Source organism: Aulonocara sp. 'chitande type north' Nkhata Bay, linkage group LG12 (genome assembly GCF_057382095.1).
Source record: "Aulonocara sp. 'chitande type north' Nkhata Bay isolate Kocher_YH1m ecotype deep benthic linkage group LG12, A_spYH_male_GT1.1, whole genome shotgun sequence".
NCBI lineage: Eukaryota > Metazoa > Chordata > Actinopteri > Cichliformes > Cichlidae > Aulonocara > Aulonocara sp. 'chitande type north' Nkhata Bay.
In genome coordinates this window covers 24,208,154-24,231,756 of record NC_141355.1, presented here as the reverse complement: position 1 = coordinate 24,231,756, position 23,603 = coordinate 24,208,154, and the positions used below count along the sequence as shown (strand labels likewise).

The following is a 23,603-nucleotide window of genomic DNA, read 5'->3' as shown; positions in this document are numbered from 1 at the left end:
TTCCATGTCCATTAACACTGTTGGGTCTTGACCTGACCCCACTTATACCTTCACCTCTGATGTCCATCTCTCCCTCTCTCTTCCTCCGCCTCACATCTCTACATCTTTTTATTCCCCTTTTTACCCAGTCACTCCCAGTGGACGCTCCCTCTCTCCTTGTCTCACACACAGGCTACTGCTGGCCCTCAGCTTAACGGTTTTTATAACGATCTGACCCTGGGACCTTTCTCTCTGTTAATGATCTACAGCCCCTCCCCAACACAAACACATACACACACTGACAGACGGAAACCTGCACCTGTGTGTGTGCGTCCTGTTATTGTCCTTTTTGTTATGCTGAGATAACGTCAGAGCAGTAAACACTAAAGGTAATTATACAATTCAAAAAGCCCCAAACTAACAGTTTCATTTCTTGAATATGAGAATTTTTCAGAAGGGACATAATTGAAAGCTCTTTATTTATTCAGTTTTTGACAGCCTGTGGTTTGGACTCACTGCTGTGATGAAATGGCTGCTCTACATTTAATAATGCTGCTACAATTGCAGACTCGGTTTGAGAGGAAAAAGAAGAAAATAGTAGCACCTGCCTTCATTTAATGAAATAAATAGAATTTTCTTCTGTAATGAATAGCGACAATCTACTATATGTCTCGAGCTTCAAATGGAAATCAAAGATTTCATTTTGCAGCTGTGTCCTTGGAGTTTTTAATGAAAACAGATCTATTAATGTTACCTTGTTCTGAAGAGTTCACTCATATTGTACGCTTTGGTACTTGCTCTTCCTTTGAATGCATAAGTACATTAGCACTGAAGAGGTGCGGCTACATGCAGTGCACTACATTTACCAGAACAATGTCCCTAAAATTAGGGTCTAAAATCTCTATAACACACAAATGTTATATCTCTCCTGGGTGATAAAATTATCAATGCACTTATCGGAGAAATGTAATTAACTTGCAGTGAAGAAGAAGAATTTTGCAAGAGGAAATTGGCGGCCAGAAGGGGGAAAGCTAATTGGAGAGCTAATTAACTAAATGGACATAGCATTAAAAACGAATATTCATGATAATACGCAAAACAAGATGGACAGTATGCAGTAAATAAATAATTCCTGCTTTTGTGTCATTAGAGGGATTTTTTTCTGCTCCACTGACACAGATACTCTGATACATTTTAGATTATTGTCTTGTAATTTCACGGGATCGCTGGATTATAGTTACTGTGGGCATTATATTGTGATGGTAAATTAGATACTTGGATTTCCACTTACATGTGCAATACTCTATGTTTCTCAACCTCAAAAACTGGTTCCCTCTGTAGACGCAATCTTTGAATTCAGGTGTTATTAAATGCGTTTTGATTGTAATTCCATCCATACATCTATCCATCCTCTTCTAGGTTTGGTAACCACAGCAACTCAGCTACTTAAAATAAATTAATTAATAAATTCAAAGTTGAGAAAATTCAAAATATCAAAATGATGTGATCCAAAACATCTCAAATTGCATCTGCTTTTGTTGCTTTTGTTAACAGAATTCCTGGCAATGGTCTTTTTCACTTAGTTACATATTCCCGTGGGGTTAACCCCTTAATGCCCAGTATAATGTATTGGATACATTGAGTTTGATTTCTTTGGTCTGAAACACCTAAATAATTTGCACAATGTATTTATAAGCAATAAATATGGAGAAAAATGCCAGATGTAGCAAAACTTATAATTTATATAAATGAAATGAATATTTCATTAATCTTCAAGAGATTACAATTTTCTTGCAATTATTTCACGGTTCCCGGTTTAGGCTTTAAAGGGCTAAATAATAAAATTCTTGCTTCTGTGGCATGTATTTTTAAAAGCAGATGGATCTGCATATTTGATTTAGCACAGATTTTTACACCAGATTCCCTTACTATTGCAAGCCTCCCATTCATCCAGGCTTGGGGTCACCCGAGGTGCTACGCTACCCTGCCATGGTTTACTGCCAGAAGAAAACACTTTCCCAACCTCTTTGAGTCAGGATGGGCATCTGGTGTAAAAACGTGTGCCAAACCAAATATGCAGATCCATCCGCTGTGGTGATCACTTGGAAAATAAAATGAACAGCTGAAAGTTGTTAATGCAGTGTTTTTGAAGATAGATACATGTTACTGAAGCTATCATTTTTTGTAATTTTCAGGTTGCCAGAAATTTTTTCCAAATCAGTAAATCAGTCACATATTGAGACATTTCAAAAAGGTGCTGAATTACAGTCTCTTAAAAAAAAAAGACTATTAAGTTCCCTCAAGTTTGTGCAGTTATGGAGTTTCAAAGTTCCTCTGGCATTAAGCTAACATATAAATTGGAGCTTCATGGAATGGGTTTCTGTGGCTAAGCAGCTCCTGTAGTTATACAAAGTGGGTGGTCTGGTACTTTTGTCCATATAGCGAATCTTGTCACGGTAGCCTTTAAGGTAGGAGACCAACAACCCAGTCTTCAGTCATTAAGCAGAGTGCTAGTTTGCTAGTTAGCCAATATTTGTTAGCTAACTAGCAAACTAGCTTGTTAGTTGCTGTAGAGTATATCCTGGAATAACTGTCAGAAATGGGAATGGTGAAATTTAAGTCCACTCTAAAGGAGTGGGGGAAAAGCTTAAAATAGCATGTTTGTGTTAAGTCGTCTGTACAGAGTACTGTATTTGTTTCCTTACTTGTTATATTGTTATGTCTTGTATTCGTTGTAACATCTGCTACCCTCTTGGCCAGGTCGCTCTTGGAAAAGGAATTTAATCTCAAAGTGACTTTTACCTGAATAAAGAAAAACTATAAGGTATCATTGTTAGAAGGGTAATGGTGTTGTCTGGATCTGCGCATTTAAACTCAGTGTGGTATTTAATATACTATTCACTGTCTAGTTAGATAGGTAACTTGACAATCAAGGTCAAATGCTGCATTGTGTTTCACGCTGAATGATAGTTAAGTGTACAGTACACGATTCCTTTTAAAAGTAGATTCAGAGTTACTGTTTTGAGAGTTTTGACTCTGTTTTCTGATAGTTTTATTGCCCTTTGAGTGTTCTGGTTAGTTTTCAGTAATGCAGAATTAAATTAAATTAAAATTAATCTTAATTGGTTAACATCATACCTGTTTTGCACAACTTAGATTAGAAACCCTTTAAATAAATTTTCAAAATAAAAAATATTTAAAAAGAATTCAGTGTACCCTTCTGCTGATAACAATACAATTAAATTAAAAGCATAATTAGTTGACCTTTGAAGATATTTTGCACGGCAGCACTGATTTGTGCAAAAGAAAAACCATTTAATCCGAGCACACAGTGTTCAGTAATACTTCTTAATACACTCCAAATAATGCACAGCATCCATTTTCACCATTTTCACTGTCCCCAATCACTCTTTGAGGTCTGCTTACTGAAAGTGACACATTAGCTTACAAGTCTGGATGTCTGGATCTTGACAAAAAAAGATGCTGTCAGACATCGCAGCCAAGACACACACATTTACAGCACATATAAACTCTCCACACACAGAAAAACAAACTATTGTGCTCTTGCTCTCATTCTTTTTCTCTCTCAAGGCCTTTTCATTCTTCACGAGTCACCAACACACACATACGCTGGTTAAGACTCACACATACACACACACAAACAAACTCTCTCAGCTTCTTCCTCTCAATCTAGCCCTGTCAACAGCACTAGAGCCTGATACGCGTCCAGGGACAGAGGAAATGAGCGATGTCAACCAGTATTGTAATGCAGCAGAGCCGACCACATGAGAGGGGAAAACATCTACTGTGTTTTGTGCTCGTGGGAAATCAATCTCAACTCTTAATACGATGTTTTCAGGCTTGTGCTCATGTCTCAAAGAGGCCTAGAGAAGAATTACCTGTGTGTGTACGTGTGCATGTGCGCATGTACCTGTAATCCTACCACGTCTATGATGAAACCCATGCTCTGACTTGTCTGTAGGGTTATTTTCCTTCTACTGACACAAGGTTGACGAGCTGATGAAAGACCGAGACTGCATGGAAGCGTCCAATTATCCTGCTTAAGACAGTCTTATGCATACACAGTCCGTATTGTTCTCACCTGTTATTCAGCGAAAAGGCATGCATAAGATGATATTGCACAGCTAGAAGCATGACTCTGATCTCTCACCAGCCTTTATTTCTGCATTTTCAGGACAATGCACTAAAAAGCACTAATTTACTATCCGCTTCATGTACCTGAGTGATTGGAATCATTTGCATCATTGCCTCTTAACCACCTTTGTTATATGCTAAGATGATAGTGTCTGCAATTAACTGAGCGTGGTTAATAAAAAAAAGAAGAAGAAGACATTAAAGGAATGAAAAAGGGTGTGGGGGTTGTTTCCATGCAGCCATTTAAAATGTGAAAAATGTCACCACTGGGGCAAATTTTGCAACTTTAAGTTTTTTCAGCTCATGATTGGCTCCACAGTATTTAAGATTTGCAAAAACTTTTGGCACTATCCCAGAAGAATCAACTACCCAAAACAAAAAGCAGAATGCTCTTGAAGCTGGAATGAACTGCAGTAAAGTGCTCTCAGTGGGATTGCTGCTGACATAACAGGAAGTCATTGTTTCAGTGATTTAAGCAGCACTTTTTTTTTTATAATTATACATTGTAAACACTGAGAAAGACAAGCTGGTCCTAAACGTATGTGCACTCACTGGCCACTGTGTTAGGTAGACTGTAGTATTGAGCTGGACCCCTTTTTGCCTTTAGAGCTGCTTTAATTGTTCATGGCACAGATTCAGCAAGGTGCTGGAAACATTCCTCAGAGATTTTGGTCCATATTGACATGATAGCATCACACAGTTGCTGCAGATTTGTCAGCTGCACTTCCATGATGAGACTCTCCCATTACACCACATCCCTAAGGTGCTCTATTGGATTAAGATCTGGTGACTGTGGAGGCCATTTGAGTACAGGGAACTCGCTGTCATGTTCAAGAAACCAGTTTTAGATGATTTGAGCTTTGTGACACGGTGTGTTATCCTGCTGGAAGCAGCCTGCAGAAGATGGGTACACTGTGGTCGTGGACATGGTCGGTAACAAAACTCGGGTAGACTTAAAAATATGCTAGGTTGGTAGATCGTTGTTGCAGCAGATATTTAGACTCTTTCAGATCATTGGCTGACCGAAATGGCACTGTGTGCTCTTACAGATTTGCTTCAGGGACAGATATACTGTGCCTTCAGAGATGCTCTTCCACATAACTCTGTAACAGTCTGCAGTTATTGCAGTTATTTAAGTTACTGTTGCCTTGTTTCAGCTTGAAGCAGTCTGGCCATTCTTCTCTGACCTCTGGCATCAACGGGGCATTTTCACCCAGAGATCTAATTACTGCATATTTTCTCTTTTTAAGACAATTCTCCGTAAACACGAAAGATGGTTGTGTGGAAACATCTCAGAAGATCTATTTCTTAAGTACTCAGCCTAGCCCATCTGGTACCAACAACCATGACCATGTCTGCATGCCTGAATGGGTTGAGTTGCTCCATGTGATTGTCTGATTAGATCATTGCATTAACAAGAAGTGTATCAATAAAGTAGCTGTTGAGTGGATATATAATTATATGATCTTGTATGTATTTTACTGGTTGCTATACATGTTTCTTCTATACTGGCCATAAAGAAGAAATTGCTTAGAAAGCAGTTTTGGTACTGTATGAGATTTGTGCCAAAAAAACTGAACTACAAAGAGGCTATGGCACTCTGCCTTAGACACATCAGATGTTTTCTTACCAAATTACCGTTGTTTTAGCACAAAAATGTGGAGACTGTTTTCACCGCTGGCTGGGCTGGAGTAGAACAATAGCGGTACAAAGGGGCAAATTTGGTAACTGCTAGAATCGCAGAGTCGTCAGATAAACTTCAGAGCAAATATTAGCACAGCATAAAGACTTGAGGTGATGCTCCTGTTTAGTTGATTTACAACTAAATTGCTTGTCATACTTTGTCCTAAATTCGACTTTCACAATACATTTTTAGGTATTTCAGATGGAATTGAAAGCGTATGAGATTTAAATGTACTGTATGTTAAAGGTGTGAGCTGTACTGTAATAGCCAGTTTTCTGTGTTGATTGTAAAAACAATTATTATTGTGTAGGATTGAATTAGATTTCACAGTTGTGCTTAATAAAGTGGCCACTACATTTCTAGTGCATGGATGTATGCAGACATATTGATTGTAAGTATTAAACACTCCAGTGAGAGATAAGGGTGCATATGCAGGAGTCAAAGGTGAGGCGAAAAAGAAACCCAGAGTGAATATCAGTCTGTACCTGTAGGCTCTTGCAAATGCAGCTGCTATTTACTGCTACAGTCTATGTGAGAAGAAAAATAAAAAGAGGTTTGTTTGCTTCGGCACTAAGTATGGGTACAGAAAATTAGCAGAAATGTGATGAGGGTTTACTGTCACAGACAAACCTCCTGGACTATTTTCACGGGCCTAATTAGAAACTAATAACGCCTCCATTCTGCTGCCAAAACAAACCCTTTTGCTGTGAAAGGGATGGGCTCCGTGTCTGACTCACGCTACCCCACCTCTGCTTTGTTTTCCGTTAATTCATGTTAATGCTGCATCTTGTGCTTTTCAGAAATTTGAGTAATGTGAAAGAGGAAGCGTATTCTCCTGAGACTTTTATTTTAACGAGATAATAGTGCCATCTCTGCGTCTGCATTTTCCACTTTTTGTGTCGCTTTGTTTTTTTCCACCAAGCTCCTAGATTGCTGCTTTTTATTGCATACATGAATTCCCTCTGTTACCTTCCTGCTCTGGAGGAATACACTTCATATTAGCCTTCTTTTCTTGACTTCATCATTAAATGCTGCAGAAGCGTACCTAAAAAAGCTTTCAAACTGACAAAAAGAAAACAGCTACTGCTGATAAAGTACCTAATGGTATTCTCCCATTTTGGCCCCCTTAATGGGGCACTTACCGGCTTAGTCACTCATTTTCTTCATGCAGAAATTTGCAAATTTGTTTTCATCCAGTCAAAATGACCCAAGTTACTACAGGAGCTGCTACTTCTGCCCCTCATATTTCCTAGTATCTTTGCTCTTGTCAATTAACCTCATAGAGCTCTGTTGCACATTAGGATTAAAACATCTGTTACTGACAGAGGGGAGTCATGTGGTCTGCCATTTGTACCTCCACCCTCTTTTTACCTGGATAAATACTGTTGGGCGTGGCAAGTTACTCCTGACTTGCATCAGTGTCCTAGCAGGAGATGTAGTAAACAGGCTTTTTTCAACCCCTGAGGAGCTCTGTTTCAGAAAAAAAGCTGTATGAAATTCAAAATCAGTGGAGACTCGGACTGGAAATAACCCCTGCATTTAAGAATACAACTTACTGTGGTCGGGTGCTTGTTTTGGGTGTCAGTGAGACATGAAATAAAATTTTAAAAATGCATTTTTTTCACATTAAAAAGAAATGTACAAAGTTTACATATGCAGTAAGGCGACCATCTAACACAGGTCAGCACTTGTTGGTTACAAGTGTTGATTCTGATTCACTTTGTTTCTGGAGCCTTGTGTTCATATCAGTGCAGCTACTGTTTAATTTGTGCTGAAGTCAGCTTGAACTACAGTTGTGAATAATGCTGTAATGACGGACAGAGCTACGCATGAAACAAAGGAGCTGCAATGATGTGTCGTGTAAACACAAGCTTCTTTACTGTTGTTCTGAGCAGCCAGAATAGTCAGACACAAGGAAAAATACAGCTTTGCCTAAAGTAAGGGCTGAGACTTGATAATGGTTCAAATGGGGATAATAGTGCACACTTTGAGCCAATCTTTTCTTGAAGGCACTCATGTTGCTTGTCCACCAAGAAATAGCTGTATGAAAAACAGAAAAAGAGAGCTTGCTAGAGTTCTAATGTTAGGAAGGTTTGGGGGTCTGTGGGATTTTATCTCCTCGCTGCCTGCCAGTAACAGCTTTAATTACTCCTCTTGCGTCCTCATACTGATCACATAGCTGAAATGCTTTTCAAACACCGCTTATCCCCATTTCTCTCCTACTTAGGACCATCTTCAGTGATCAGCAATGACGATGACTCTGCCTCTCCTCTTCACCACGTCTCCAATGGCAGCAACACTCCTTCGTCATCGGAGATGGGCCCTGACGCAGTAATCATCGGCATGACCAAGATCCCAGTGATCGAAAACCCTCAATACTTCAGAAGCACAAACAGCCTGCTCAAGACTGACACATGTAAGTAAAAGAAAAATCTGACTTATCTTTAACGTGGACCCGGATTAACTCTGATTTAGAATCAAACTTTTATCAGTTGATTACAAGCTACTATATACATCCTTCCTCGCTGTCATGTCAGTGACCTTGGAGCTACTGCTGATAAAATCTGAGGGAAGAATGGGAAATAGAAAGTCTAATTATATGCATGTTTGTGTGTGGCTGTGCCCCAGCAGAGAGAAAGAGAGCCACAGACAAATAGACAGACAGAAAATGCACAAGGATATTGACCTGGTCCATCAACATGACATTATGATTATTGGCAAGTTATAAAAGCTTCTCCAGGATTTGGCCTTGTGTTGCAGTAAATTATGGACCCACGCATTTGTGTATGTGTGTGTGTGTGTTCATGTGTGCTCATTCTGTTGAGAGCAAGGTTTAGGTTGTATAATAATGGGGGACTGGAGGTCGACCTCTTCAGTCCTGCATTATAACTAAAAGACTGACTGGGATTTACAGCCAAATGACGAAGAATGAAAGCGCTTAGGATCAATGAAAGTCAATAACACACTGTGGTGTATGTGCATGTGCCTGCATGTGCATTTTTAATATATTACAGCCATTACAACTATTACACAGTGTGTGCCTTTGACTCACAGACAGGCTGCATAAATACTGAAAGTATCTGACCGATTATTTGGCACTCCGCCTTTTCAGACCGGTACAATAGCCTTTGATGGAGACAGTTTGGCAAAGTGGCACATGGTTGAATGCCAGGAACTGAACTCGTTTTAAAGAGAGGTCTTAACCATCCTGTAATATTGAATGCAGGAGGAATCAGTAGCAGGTACACGTCTCTGCTTAAATGATCGCGCAGGCCTCTTTCGCGCAGCAATAAAGCAACAATTACTCTGCTGAGATGATGGATCTACGTGTAATTATGGGAAATGTTAGTGTGCTGCAAAGCTTCGGTTGTGCAACTGTCTTTTTAAGTGAGCACCTCATTAAAAATAATGATATTAGCAGAGTTAGCATTGTTGGAAAGCAGGTCACAAACATTACAAAGAAGCTTCAGTAAAGCACACAGATATGAAAAGGTGGTAACTGTTGTGTTTATGTTTTGCTAATCACTCACATATACATAAATTTGGGTTTACAACTAAAATAGGTATAAGAGTATATGAGCATATTCTCCCACTACATTGACTATCATATCACACATTTCTTTCCACTAAACTTCTCTGGAGATTCAATTTGAAGATTCAAATTTCAGGAAAACCCTGTCAAAGTGTCATTCATTTTTTTTGGACTACTAAGACAGAAATTGCGCCATTCAGATAACCATGCACAAACTTGTTTTATTAAAGACCAATTGTGAATGGTTGAGACCCAGGCTGGAGTTTCTTGAAGGTGGCAACGATCTGTTGAGTTGGCTTCACTGAAAAGTGGCAGACTGACACGTTGTGGCAGACTGAGGAGACTAAGGCAAACTGGCAGTGAACCTGAGACACAGGGGCATACAGTTAAACATGGTTTCAAACAAGATCAAGAGAATACAAAACTAGACATGTGTTGCTACCAGGTTGGAAAAACTCTGGCAGGGACTGGAGCATAGAGTCAGTCATATGGGCTGAAGGGCTTCATAGGAGAGTGGATCACAGGTGCAACTGAGGAAAGAAGTGTGAACAGGATGCTGAGCCATGCCAAGACAAAGAGAGAGAACAAACAGGGGAGACTACAAGATACACAAAGAATGAGAGAGAGGTACACTCTAGACCATGGCAGCAAAGATTGTTTGAAATTTCAGGAATAATTGAACACTGATTCAGGCAGGCCAGGAGCCAAAACTCAGTCTGCAAAACCCAGTAAATCAGCCAAATCAACTGATTGCTAGTAGTGGTTTCCCTGAAAGTATACACATGGCAAGGCAGGGGATCCAAGAACAGAGTCATGCTGCCGCATATTAAAGATTGATGATAAATATGAAGGTGGTGTGAGTTCACTGTTAGCTTGCATTAGCATAAAAAATAGGAAACAGCTAGACTGGCTGCACCCCCCCCCAAAAAAAAAAAACAAAACAAAAAAAAAACTGTCACAGTATATAAAATACATATAATTTATGGAATTTATGGTGAGCTTTAATAATTGATAAATAATCCAAAAATCAACACAATTCAATGAAGGAAGAAAAAACAACTGAGATAGAGGAGAACATAAATGTTGTGACAAATACTAAGGGGAAGGATAGGACTATTTATACACTAAGGGATGCTTTGGGTGCATTTAATCAATACAGGTGAGGACAGACAGGGAGGAAGAGAAAAGTAGAGCAGGTAATGGATAGTAACAAAAATACTAAAAAAAAAAAAAGTAGACACTAAAACATGGAAGAAATCTAAGTATGTAGCGGAAAAAAAAAACTCACTTCTCTTTAACATGGACCCCAATCAACTCTGATGTAGAACTAAAGATTTATCAGTTGATTACAAGCTATAAAATAAATTTCTTCTTGCTCTCATGTGAATGACCTTGAAGCTGCTGCCGTAAGATCTGATGGGAGAATGGGAAAATAGAAAGTGTAGGTTTGTGTGTGACTGTGTCCCAGCATATGTTAAGCCACTCATAAATTCAAGACTTTCGTGGATGACTCATACACATACCAGAGCTAAAAGAAGCAAATCATGCTAGAGCTCATGAGCCACTTGTGGCTGATTCAGTTTTTTTGATTGCAAAGGCTAAAGACAACACGCAATAGACTAAGTGAGGTAAAAGGTCAAATGCTGTGGCAAAGATTATGGGGATGACAGGGCTATTTATACACCAAGGGATGATTTGGGTGTATGTAATCAATACAGGTGGTAACAGTTAGACAAGCAGGAAGAAAACACAAATAAAGCCACAAGAGAAAAGTGAAGCAGGAAATAAACAACAAGATTAAAACAAGCTTAGCTTATTCAGGGGCAACTATGGGAACTCGTTTCTGCCACTGGACAAAAAACCCAAAAACCAAAAGCCCTTCCATATGTCAAAATTTAGGGTTAGGCCTCTAAATTTTGAGAAAATAACTTCAAATATCAAGTTATTAAGTTGACATTTTTATATAATTAAAAATGCTGACTATAGAGAGCAACCATGTATAATGACACTGACAAATCAGAGAGGAAAGAGAAGGCAGAGAATCTAACAAAAGACATTAAGAAAAACAAATAAAGGCAGGAACGGTAGTTAAGGCTCAAAATCCCAGAAACATAATCATCACTAGAATGACAAATCAAAACAAGAATCAGAATACAAAAATATAATAATAATAAACTCTGAAGCTAAAAACCATGAATATAAAGCAACAAATGACAACCAAGCAGGGACCCCAAAACTCATATTAGCTAAGGATATAAAACCTCAAAACAACACAAAACCCCAGGACCAAGGCAGAAACACGTGCCCACCAGCACCTGCAAAACTCAATAATGTACATTTATACAAAAACTGAAATGTTAATGACTGTAAATGAGAGGCAGAGGACTGGCTGCTAGTTATTTTACCATTTTTTGCCTTTGTGCAGCTAAGCTAAGCTGACTGAGCTCTTGCTGGATCCAACTATATGTGTAGGGTCACATATAGGGTCATGTAGGCTCATGTAGGGTCACAATAGTAAAATCATAAACACCAAAAGTGTCTAAGCTTTTCATTGTAGTGTTTAAGCTCAAATAGAGATTTTAGAGGACTTGTTATTAATATCTGCAGTAGCAGTGTTGAAAAAGTGATTTTTCTTTCATCATCTTTCTTACATCATCCTCTTGGCTTTGTGTTCAGTACCTCTCAATTCTTCCACTGCTTCTATACGAGTTGGTCTTTTGGGCTTTGTATTTTTTTGTATCCAGGGAATGGGGATTAACTTCACTCTGGAAAATGTTATTCACAAGTCAACACGTGCTGACTGTATTTGAAGACACCGGTTTACAAAAAAACATATGTGCACGCACGCACACACACACAGGCTGACGCACAAAATTTAGGTCACAATTAGCTACGCTTGCTGATAGGAGGGCGCAGAGTCAGGAAAAATCAGTGCCATGACATTACTGAAGAACGTTTGACGTTTCTGGTTGTCCTCTTCTCAAAGCATCTGTCAAACACGACTGTGTCTTTGACTTATCCTGTTGCTCAGTTCAAAGTACCGAACTCAGTTTTTCCAAGCTGTTCAAGCTGTTTTATGTCTGCATTCAACGCAATGGAAAGAATTTGGGAAGATGAGACGAAGAAGAACGGAATATGAAACAGATGGCAAACGGAGAATAATTATGTCCCCAGACATTAATTTATTTGGGAGTTCATAAGATGCTGATGAAGGATAGGTGTGATGGGACTCTAAATGATGTGGTGGAAAAATGAAGGCAGGAGGGCAAAAAAGGTGGAAGATGAGGGGGTCGATGGGAAATATTATTCTTCTTGATGTTAATATTGTAAACCCTGTCATAAACAGTTAATGGAAAAAAACTAATGGAGCAACAGAACAGGGGAAGAACCTGTGCCTGGATGTTAATACTTAGAGGATGCTGATTAAAAACTGATAGGTTTAGCAGCCGAGAGGAACAGCAACAGGGAGAGATAAATGGTGAAACAGAGGAACGCTAAATAAGGAAAGTGAGAGTAAGATAATGAGAATAGATGGAAGAATGCAAATGAGGGAAAATGAGTGAATATGATAAGCATGGAAAACGGGTACTAATTAGGAAAAACATCAGAGAGTAAGTGTGTTAAGTCTGGTAAATGAGGAATTATATTTTAGTAGATCTTAATTAAGGATACTGATTGAGGAGAAGGGGTGTGATATGTCGCACGGCATGTGGAGACACAGTGTAACAATGAAAGTGAGGTGGAAGACAGATTGTAAACTTGGCAAAAGGAAAGCAGCTGCAAAGCACAATTATTTAATGACTGAAATACGGCCATTAGAAATAAAAGGACTTATTCTTTTACGCTCTTGATAGACAATAAATGCTAATGCTTGAATACATGCAAAATAGATGCGACGACACTGGAAATCTAACCAAAAAAGACACAAAAAAGAAAATTGCAGGAAAAGGTTGTGCGAATAACCACATCTTCCTGCCAAAGACTAAAGAAAAGAAAGGAGGGGAAAAAAGCGGTACGGGAAGCACTGGTCTGCAAACATCAATTTATTTGCTATTTGAGGATGTTAATTAAGGAGAAGTGGTGCAAGGCATTTTCATGGATGAATGCTTATTAGACAACTGCAGTAGGAAAATAGTGCGGTGAGGTAATTAGCTGGTTAAATGGTGGGTAGCTTTCTTGTGGGGATGTGAGTTTATTGTGCGCCGTTGTTGCAAAGGGAATTGTGGTGATCAGCGACATGTTGGTTTTTTTTATTTGAGATGAAGACTCAATTTTAGGAGAAATAGATGATAAAATAATTAGTAAATGATGAAACAATTTACAAATATTCTTGACTTTTATTCATGCTGATACCTCAGGATTATGTATTCAGGTTTAGAAGGTAGAAGTTATTCACATGCTGCTGATTTGCAAAAACGAAAAAGATCCGCAGCGTCACTTTTTCATCATGTAAACACATATTCAGATGCTTACAGGACTTATTTGATAAAACCATCCTAAACTATAAGCTGATGGGGTTTAGGCCCTTGCCATCTGAGTAAAATATTAAAAGGTGAACTGTGTCTGCAGTACAATGCATGACTTGTTTGTTTTGAAATGAAAATCTTTCCCCAAACATGACCATGATACTTTTGCTGGGTAACCACACAGCACATGGAAGAAAGAACTTCCTTATGTGGACTTTGTTGCTCTTTCAAACAGCATCGCTAGCTCTTGGCATCGAAGATTGCTGCAAGCCACCAATACGGAAGGACACCCAGTGTGTATCCCTGTGTAAGGCACTGGTTTCTGACAGAAGCCTGTATTTGAGGCCCGGGGACAAGAAAACGTCTATTTAGTGTATCATAGAATCTGCATCTGGAGTACTTTCCACCATCCTAACAGAAAGCCCAGTATGTTGTTTTTTCTTTTTTTCATTGACCGATAGAAGCTCACAGAAATCTTCCACACACAAGCTATCAAAATAAAAGAGAGGTTGTAGTATAGAAAACACACTGTCCTCCTTAAACCACCCACATTTTCTTTTTGTTCATTTTAGGGGGTTTTTTGAACGCAGGACAGATGGGACTGAACGAGCTGCAGTCTTTTTAATTAAAATGTTTTAATTCATTTTCTTATTTGACGTTTCCTTCCCATTAATTCACAAAGGTTACAAATGAAGGCCAAGACGGGATTTGACGGAGACAATATGCAGCCTATCACGTATCATAACAAGAATTTATGAGTGTATAAATGCCTTAAGCAAAACAAAAATATCATATGGTCTTGACCTCATATTTAATGCTTTTGAATATCTGATGCAGACCAGCTGTGTGTTTCTCTTTTCTCCGTAGGTCTGCAGTTACAGTATTGGGTTAGGATGGACCTCAGTAGCTTACAGTGTCGATCGATGCAGCTTCTTCAGAGAGTCTAGCTGAGCTTTAATGTGATATTCTGAGTGGACAGCTTTTCTTCAAATGCACCTCTTAATCACATCACACATAAATCTCAGCTCTTGGTGTGTGTGTGTGTGTGTGTGTGTGTGTGTGTGTGTGTGTGTGTGTGTGTGTGTGTGTGTGTGTGTGTGTGTGTGTGTGTCTAAAAGCGTGTGTGTATGTATGCATTTGTATTCAGGACCTAAACGAGCACAGGTATTACAGGATAACGTGTTTCTCTGCATGCAGACAGACATGGAGCACATTTGGCTGGCGATCAAAAGATAGAATAGAATAGAATAGAATAGAATAGAATTCAACTTTATTGTCATTGCACATGCACAGGTACAGGGCAACGAAATGCAGTTTGCATCCATCCAGAAGTGCTTAGTGATATAGATATATTACAATATATATTAGCAATAATATAGATATGTAAGTATATTACAGAAATGGGTCTATTATGTGGGGTTTAACTAGGTTATTGTAAGGTCACGAGGCTGTTAATCATTCTGCATGATAAAACCTTGTACAATAACTATTTTTTTTTTTTTTTTGAGAAATCAGCTGGTGTGGATTCGCGAGTTACTTAGCAACAGAGAGCAGAGTTGTCGACTCTGATCCAACTGTGGATGAGCAGAAGGCAGGAAGAGGTTAGATGCATGAAGCAAGCAGAGAGACACGTTTTTCAAATTTACATTACTGTAAAAACTGTGTTGAAGTCGTAGAAGACAAAAAAGAAGGAATTTGCTTATTTACTTTTGCATTTATTTGATACATAAATCAAGACATAAAATATGTATGCAGTAGAAAATGATCCCCAGATATACAGTAGATACAGTTATGAGCCTTTTTTTGGCTTCGAAATGAAAGTAGATGAGGGATGAACAGTAGAGGAATGTATCTGCATGTGGATTGTGAGTGACAGAAACCATTTATTTTAACATCATTTTCCCTTTAGAAAAACCATGGGGGTTAACATGCCCTGCAGCTGTGCTTTTTGTTCAAAAAGGAGGAAAATCCACAGCTTCGGATTAACAGGGATAAATTGTTATAAGAGTAAAGGTTATTTTATAAGAAAACTGACAAGTTTCAGTTGATACTCCAATGTGATACTCCAAACACAAGGTCCAGAAAACAAGAAGCAACTGGGCATTTTAGAGAAGAGTAAAAATAGATTCAATTGCTCTTGTAAATACTGGCTACTTACTGGGTAATAGTGCTGAAAGAAAGTCGGTGACGAGAACATTGCTCTTACAGTGTAATTACAGACTAATAAGTAAAGAAAAGCCACACTTTATATTACAGACCTCATGCCTCATCAAGGCTGTGTTATGCGCTCTGTACTTTTACTCATTAACAGACATTACTGCAGCGTGTGGGAGAAAATACAATTTAAAAGAAGGGAGGTTTATTACAACGACGCTGTGTGGATTTATTACCACGTGTCTTCATGTGTGATAGGAGAAAATGTTTGGATGATAGTTTTTGAACTACAGCAACTCATAGTGGGCGCACTGCAAATATACCGCTCTCAAGCACAACTACGCTAGGTCGCAATTGTTATCCAAGGTGACAAAGTCATGCTATCATGTGACTTCTAGAACTATGGAGCTAATTGTTTATGTCTGATAAGATGTTTATTTTCTTTAAGGACAGAGCAAGAATAATAGTTTTGCCACATATGCACTACAAAGATGCTATATTACCACATGCTATCAAGTCAACATTCAAATGTCTTCTTTTTGTGTAAAATCAGATGTCTTATGATGCAGTTTTCTCTTCTTTGAGTGAAATCAAACACCACAAAACAAATGACACCAGACTGACTCACTGCATGAGCTGAAGTCATTAAAGTATAAATGGCGTGCGATCAAAGCATCAATCCTGCTTTCCATCATCACTTCCAGCTCCTTGTTTTTATTTGTGTACTTCAGCTTGATTTACAGTTGATCTTTTTCTGGGCCGAACAAGCACTTTTGGCTTGTTTTTCCCTCCCATTATGCCAGCTTTCTTCTTATTGGCTGCCCATCACAAACAGAAGGTTTAAGCAGCAGGTTGGTGGGCTGTGAGCTAAGATTAGAAAAGCTCCCTAAAACTGAGCATTTGGGGCAATAGAAAAGAAACGAGGAAAAAAGATTACCCCCCTCCCCAATTTATATGCATGTTTGTAACTTGTACTAAAAAGTTTTCCTCTTCATCTTCTCATTCTACAGTTGTCCAGCATATTAAAAGACATAACATTGTGCTGAAGAGAGAGCTGGGAGAGGGAGCCTTTGGGAAAGTCTTCCTGGCTGAGTGTTATAACCTTTCACCTGACCAGGAGAAGATACTGGTGGCTGTCAAGGTAATGTTGAAGTCCTAAAATTCCTAAGAAACATATTTATAAATCAGAGAATTAGACTAATTAATTTCATATTGATTCCAGTTTCTGAAAACACAAACTTCTTTTTGCAGCTTTTATAACTCAAAGCCCAGAAATGTAAATAAAATGTATCCTGTGTGCAGTAAAACAAACAGGTCAAGTTTCAACGTGAGATATTTTTAAATTCCTTTGGTCCTACAGAACAATTGATCATGTCAAAATAAAGCTCCTAAATGGCATTATTGAAGGTGAAATTATTATTTTTCTATTCCACAGTATCAGAATTGACATCTGATACATGAAATACATTGAAAATATTGAACTGGTTCCTGAAATAGATCCATGGTATTTTGAAATAAAATCCCTCACATGGCGTCAGCACGGTATTGAGAATCCATGTTGGCCTCCATTTACTGTGCTATTGTTAGAAAGTCCCTCTTTTCATGGGTTTCTCTGCAAGAATAAGGTGGAATTACACTCAAAAACCGCTGACTTCCGGGGTCAAATTGAATGGTTTCCTAGGGAGCATCGCATCTATGTGTCCATCAGTCTCTCCATCTAGGATTCTTTTTCTGCTGTTCTGCAGAGAAACAGGATCTGAACGGTGAAGAACTTCTCATTAACTATACATGACCTGTGAAAGAGCCCCCTCTGCCCCTCACTTCCTCTGTCCTCCACACCTCCAGCTCTCACCTGCAGTCTTTTATTTTCTCTCTCCTCAGTCGTCATCCTGACGCTTGCCTCTTCTCAAATCCTACACCTTCGTTTCTCTTCCTACATTTCCTGTTTGCTCCCGGCTTAGCCCTGAACCACCTGCTGATGTATGCTGCCAGCTTAGCGTCGGTTTAGACTGAACACACTTCAAAACACGGACCTGGAAATCATGGACAGCAGCACAGTTCTTGGTTGTAGAACACGATGCTTCATTTTGCTGGCTGCATGTCAAATCTGGTTAAATGTAGGGGAAAAAATGAACAATTCTCAGATTTCCACGTATGCAGGTACACCATTGAATGTTCTTTTTAAATGACAGCAGATTTGTTTTTAATTAACTAATTGACGACCTGCATACGTCAGCGTCAGTGATCCTGCTGCCAATACACTGCAATAACACAAAGTGCTGAAGGGTGATGAAAAGAGACTTTCAACAGTACTAGCTCCATCCATCCATCCATCCATCCATCCATCCATCCATTGTTGTACATATACATATCGCATAACTTGAAACTAAAATAAAAAAACAGTCTCGTGAAGGGGATGCTTAGAGTGTAGAAATCCAAATAAAGATCGTTTCTGTTTGCAAATAAATATGTTGTCACTTCTTACCAGCTGCTTTTAATTAAAAGAAGGAGACATCAAATTAATGCAGACTATTCCTCGAGGTTTTCTAGGCAAATCAAATCCCACGAGATGTTTGAACACTCAGGAGGATACACACATCTGATCTGATCACTTGAAAACAAGAGTGCTGAGAATCTGTTGTAATGACGGGATTTTAGAAACAAATTTGATTTGCCTGTGAGAGTTGTCAGTGTATTTAATTCAATCCCTGGCCAAAAATTATGGAATCGCTACAGTTTGATGAAGTTCATTCAGCTTTTTCCTGCTTTTTTCTTTCAACTTTCTTAGAAATAAACAACTCATCTGTCATTCTATGTTGTCTATATATTTGCTACAGATTTTATACAAGGCGTCGTATAATCCTTTCCATTGTTTGAGTAGACACCTCTCTTGTTGGGGGCCATGCTTCCTTTCAGTCAGCCAGGTGTAGCAGCAGCTTGTTAAGGTCCTCAAACTCTTTCTTTTAACTGCAGACTATTTTGCATATTTAAATTTGCACAGGTATTTGTTTTAGAAATGCAAATTGCAAGGAGTTTCAATACTTCTTTCCTCAACACTCAGTGATTTCATCCTGCAAATGTGGTGATTCCATCATTTAACAGCTATAATTATTGTGTCCTGTAATTCCACTGTACAGAATAAAGGGGAAAGGACATGGATTATGAGGAATGCACTTTCTTTATGATAAACCACGCCATGCTTATATTGCTCTCTGTGAGTCATGCTACATTACAGGTACAGGTTCTCATTTGTATACCACATTACAATGACCTACACACACTAATAGAGCTTAATGGGCCTGGATTTTAGGGTTGTCTATCAATCAATCCGTCATCCATAATACAGAAGCAAGTTTTACTGTTACTGTATATTAAACACTGAGTTGCCATCGATCAGAGGATAATTGTAACAAGTGCACATAAAAACAATATGCATATGCACATGCACGCAGGCAAACTCATGCAAACACATTTACGCTCCTGCATCCCATCAGTCATGAACTTCGAGCACTTTCAATAATGTTCTCTTCACGCATGTATATGACTCACCACATTTGTGAGCTGGAGGTTGTTGATTGCTTTTTATTTGTCCATGGACCTGAATGTGCTCAGACTGGATGACTAACAGTGCAGTGTTATGAGTTTCAGCATGGGAATTAATGCAGCTTTCAGTACAGAAAGTCACACTGTGATTTGTAATACTCCCAGGCTCACAGGAAAGTCAGTATTTTTCCTAAACTCAACATTAATATGTTTGGCTCAATACAATGATTAATACTGGTCGCAGTGGTCATTTGATACTGATTGAGACCAGCGGTGCAGTGAATAACATTTCTTTTTCCTCTTTAAGTTCATTTTTCTTTTTCTTTTCTCTTTTTTTAAGGAGCACACAGTACAGTACATCATAGATTAGACTTCAGGGAGTCATTGTCAGTCAAACTGGGATAATGAGGAAAATTGTCCATGTTTTATGAGCATCTCTTAAGAAGTCACTTTTTGCAAAGAAATTGTAAAAGCTTCATTATAAGTTAATAGATCATTACAGATAAGTTCTAAACCATGCTAAGAACAAAGTCTGGGCTTTCAGCATCATATTCATCGCCTCTTATTACCTCCTGCTGGTTTCTTTCAGAGTGAGGAACAGCTGTGTTTATTTGTGGCTTTCAAACATTCAGAACTGCACTGATATGAAAAACCACACCAATAAAAATAACTGGAAACCTCAAAGCTGGTTTTAATAGCTTTTCATTGACCTACACAGCGTCAGTCTTCATTTTTAGCCATTATTAATTCTATTAATTACGAACAATAAACTGATAACATTAAATATAACAGTGAAAGGTCCTGCAAAGACATCTGAGGAAAGTCAGTCAACTCACATATCCTATGCATATTCTCAAGTTACATGGTGAGACAGGGGCACAGGCATTCATATACACTATCTATACTGTAATAATCATCTTCTTGCAGTATCACCTTGCAGTCTGCAGTGTACTCGACCATGCCTCTGTTTCACAGTACATTATTGGTTGAATGTAAGTGCTTAAGGTTGAAGTCTGTCTAATATTCTTCCATTTTAGTGCTTTTGATGAAAGGTCAGAGGTCATCTCATTCTGCTTTTTCTAAGTCAGTGCTCCTGTAGATCTGTATTTGTAGTCGGAGGTTCTACCTGCAATGTGTGTGCACAGGCACACTCGCCACTCGCCACACGCTCACACCTCATGTATATCTCTATCATATACTGTAGGAAGACAATCAATTATTCATGTAGGACAAGAGAAACTTTTCTATATTTTTCTTCTTATATGTGAAATTAATACACACCCCGTATCACTTTCATTTCCTGTAACTCGCCTCCAAACACACACACAGTCATTCACTTTCACTTCACATACACTCTCTGTCATGGATGCTTGTATTACACAAGCTCCCTGACAGATTTCCTGATTCATGGAAGGAGACAAAGATTAGTTTCAAAGGGAACAGGGAAACATAATGAATGTAAACAGTGCTGTACTTTGTAATGGCTAGCATTTATTTAAAATGTCTCCATCCTTTTCCTGCTCTGCTGTCATATCGGTCCTTGTTTGGTGCCAGTAATTTCACACTGTTTGTGCCGTGTTGCTGTAACTCACTTTTATATGCACTTTTGTATTGTTTTTTTCACACAGTGGACGTCAGCCAAATAAATTGGAGGAGAATGAATCCACTATGAAAATGACCAATTGGCAGAAGTGTATGTGGTATAATGTGTGAGGTTTTGATTTGTCACTTTATTAAAATGTCACTTGTGTGTGTGCGTGTGTGTGTGTGTGCAGACACTTAAAGAGGCCAGCGAAAATGCCAGGAAGGATTTCCATCGTGAGGCTGAGCTGCTGACGAACCTTCAGCATGAGCATATTGTCACTTTCTACGGAGTGTGCGTGGAGAGCGACCCGCTCATTATGGTGTTTGAGTACATGAAACACGGTGACCTCAACAAGTTCCTCAGGCATGACTCTCTTCTTCAATATGTAAAATGGCAAAATTTTAAATGTGTTTTTCTCTAAAGAGTTTCTATGAAAAATGAGCGATCAAAGAATTAAAGATTAGGAAGCTTGCGTGTGCTAATCCAGCTTAATCTTCTACATACTCTCTATTAGAGGGACACATGTAAACATCGTACGTGGTTGATACATGGCTGAAAAGACAAATGATACATTGTTTCCCTTGTTTTTTTCTCACAGGGCTCATGGTCCAGATGCAGTTTTGATGGCAGAGGGCCAGACCACCAGACCTGTGGAGCTGACCCAGTCTCAAATGCTTCACATTGCCCAGCAGATAGCATCTGGCATGGTCTACCTGGCATCACAACACTTTGTGCACCGTGACCTGGCCACAAGGTTTGTAAAATACTCTGTTAATGCACATCGTGTTTGCTTGTTCCTAACAGATGCCAGATGTGTCATTAAACAGGAACTTTTATTCTGATCCTTGAGGAATTTATTTAAAACTCATAATGACTGAGTACGAACAATCGCTAATACCACCTAAAAACATCTAACAAGGAGGACTGTAGCTATTAGCGGAACCAGTAAATAATCAGCTAGAGATAATCAGTAAAACAGTCATGGTAATAACCATATAATAAGATATATGGTTGTAGTTTAACACCCTTCATTTTAACTCAGCAATGTGAAACATCTTTATTGAGTCTCACTGTGTTTGTTGTCCAAAAGGAACTGCCTGGTGGGTGAGAACCTGCTGGTAAAGATTGGAGACTTTGGCATGTCAAGAGATGTCTACAGCACTGACTACTACAGGGTAGGTGTATGTGTCGATATCTTTTCAGGCCTTTCTTTCAGCCTCCCCTCCCTCCCTGCTGCATGGGTGCCTCTCTGCTACTCCCCTGCATGGGCATGACTGATGGACGTGGGGGTTTGAGTAAGACACTCGCAGGGATAGGTTAACTCAACAGAAGGAGTTGGAAATGGTTAGCATGTTTGATTAGGTGAGTTCGTGGGGTGTTACATTTGCTTTAAGTAACTAAAAAAGTACAGGTGAAAGGAATGCATTTAAAAAGATCCATGTTCAGTGTTTTTGAGCATTTTTGTGTACTGCAGGGATATTTAGCAGCTTTTCTTGCTGTGCTTGGATAACTCAGGGGTACAAAACAAAACTGAAAGTGTGTGTTTTTCTTTCTGCAGATAATCTGTTACTTTTCCAAAAGGCCAAAATCTAATCAGTTGTATTGATTGATAGGTAGTTGGACTGTCCATTTTTCCTGCCCTTTCTCTCATTCTCTCTGACAAAGCGACACAACTGACAATGACAGAGTAGGAGAGAGAAAGAGGTAGAAGACTGCAGGCATTCAATGGCTAGACAATCGTTTAAAATTTCAGAAAGATAATAATATACAACTGATGGATGTATCATTCAGTGACGGTAATTTTGCAGTAATAATTCATCTTGAACAGAAATGCTCATTGTAGTTATGAAAATCTATATTTCTAACTTGCTGGGAAAGAGAGTTGTCTTTGCAGTTTGTTCTCCTTTCACACGTTCCACATGCATAATTACACATATGTACTTTGGTATAAATTGTAATGTATATGCACTGTATTGGCATGCTGATATAAGAAAACACAAGATATTTTTTTCCTGTTTCTCATTAAAAATATTAAAATTGTCTGCAACTACTGGGGCTAAAAAAAAATGAAGTCAAGTTAGAAGTGCCAGAAACTGCAGTTCCTTTAGTGGCCACTTGAGGCTGCCCACATTAATAGAACAGAATAGAATAGAATTCAACTTTATTGTCATTGCACATGCACAGGTACAGGGCAACGAAATGCAGTTTGCATCAAACTGCATTTGTCTGTTCCCTATTTTCCCATCTGTATGATGATTTCTTTTTTTACAAAGTGCTCTACAAACTGAGATATTGGCTCTCTTACGAGTTAGCAAACATAAACTAATGTAAATCAATTAGCTGCAACCAACGTCTCGTTCTGTACTGGCACAAGATGGTGCTAACCATGTTATAAAAATTGTAACTTTAAACATGTATTAAATCCAGCTTCGAAGTCATTGATAAATCCGTGTCAGTTTTAGGGAATATGGCTAAATTTGAAAGGCTTGTGTGACTGACTGATTT

General features: G+C 38.7%; 1 protein-coding gene across 1 annotated transcript in view; it reads left to right on the top strand.

The window, feature by feature from the left end:
• The window catches only part of ntrk2a (neurotrophic tyrosine kinase, receptor, type 2a), a 108,314-nt gene that overhangs the window by 65,587 nt on the left and 19,124 nt on the right, over positions 1–23,603 (top strand). The window contains exons 14-18 of the mRNA XM_086314547.1: positions 8,046–8,234; positions 16,981–17,111; positions 21,289–21,461; positions 21,697–21,852; positions 22,189–22,273. Of these exons, the coding sequence (XP_086170673.1) occupies positions 8,046–8,234; positions 16,981–17,111; positions 21,289–21,461; positions 21,697–21,852; positions 22,189–22,273 (734 nt within the window). The remainder of the gene's footprint in view (positions 1–8,045; positions 8,235–16,980; positions 17,112–21,288; positions 21,462–21,696; positions 21,853–22,188; positions 22,274–23,603) is intronic.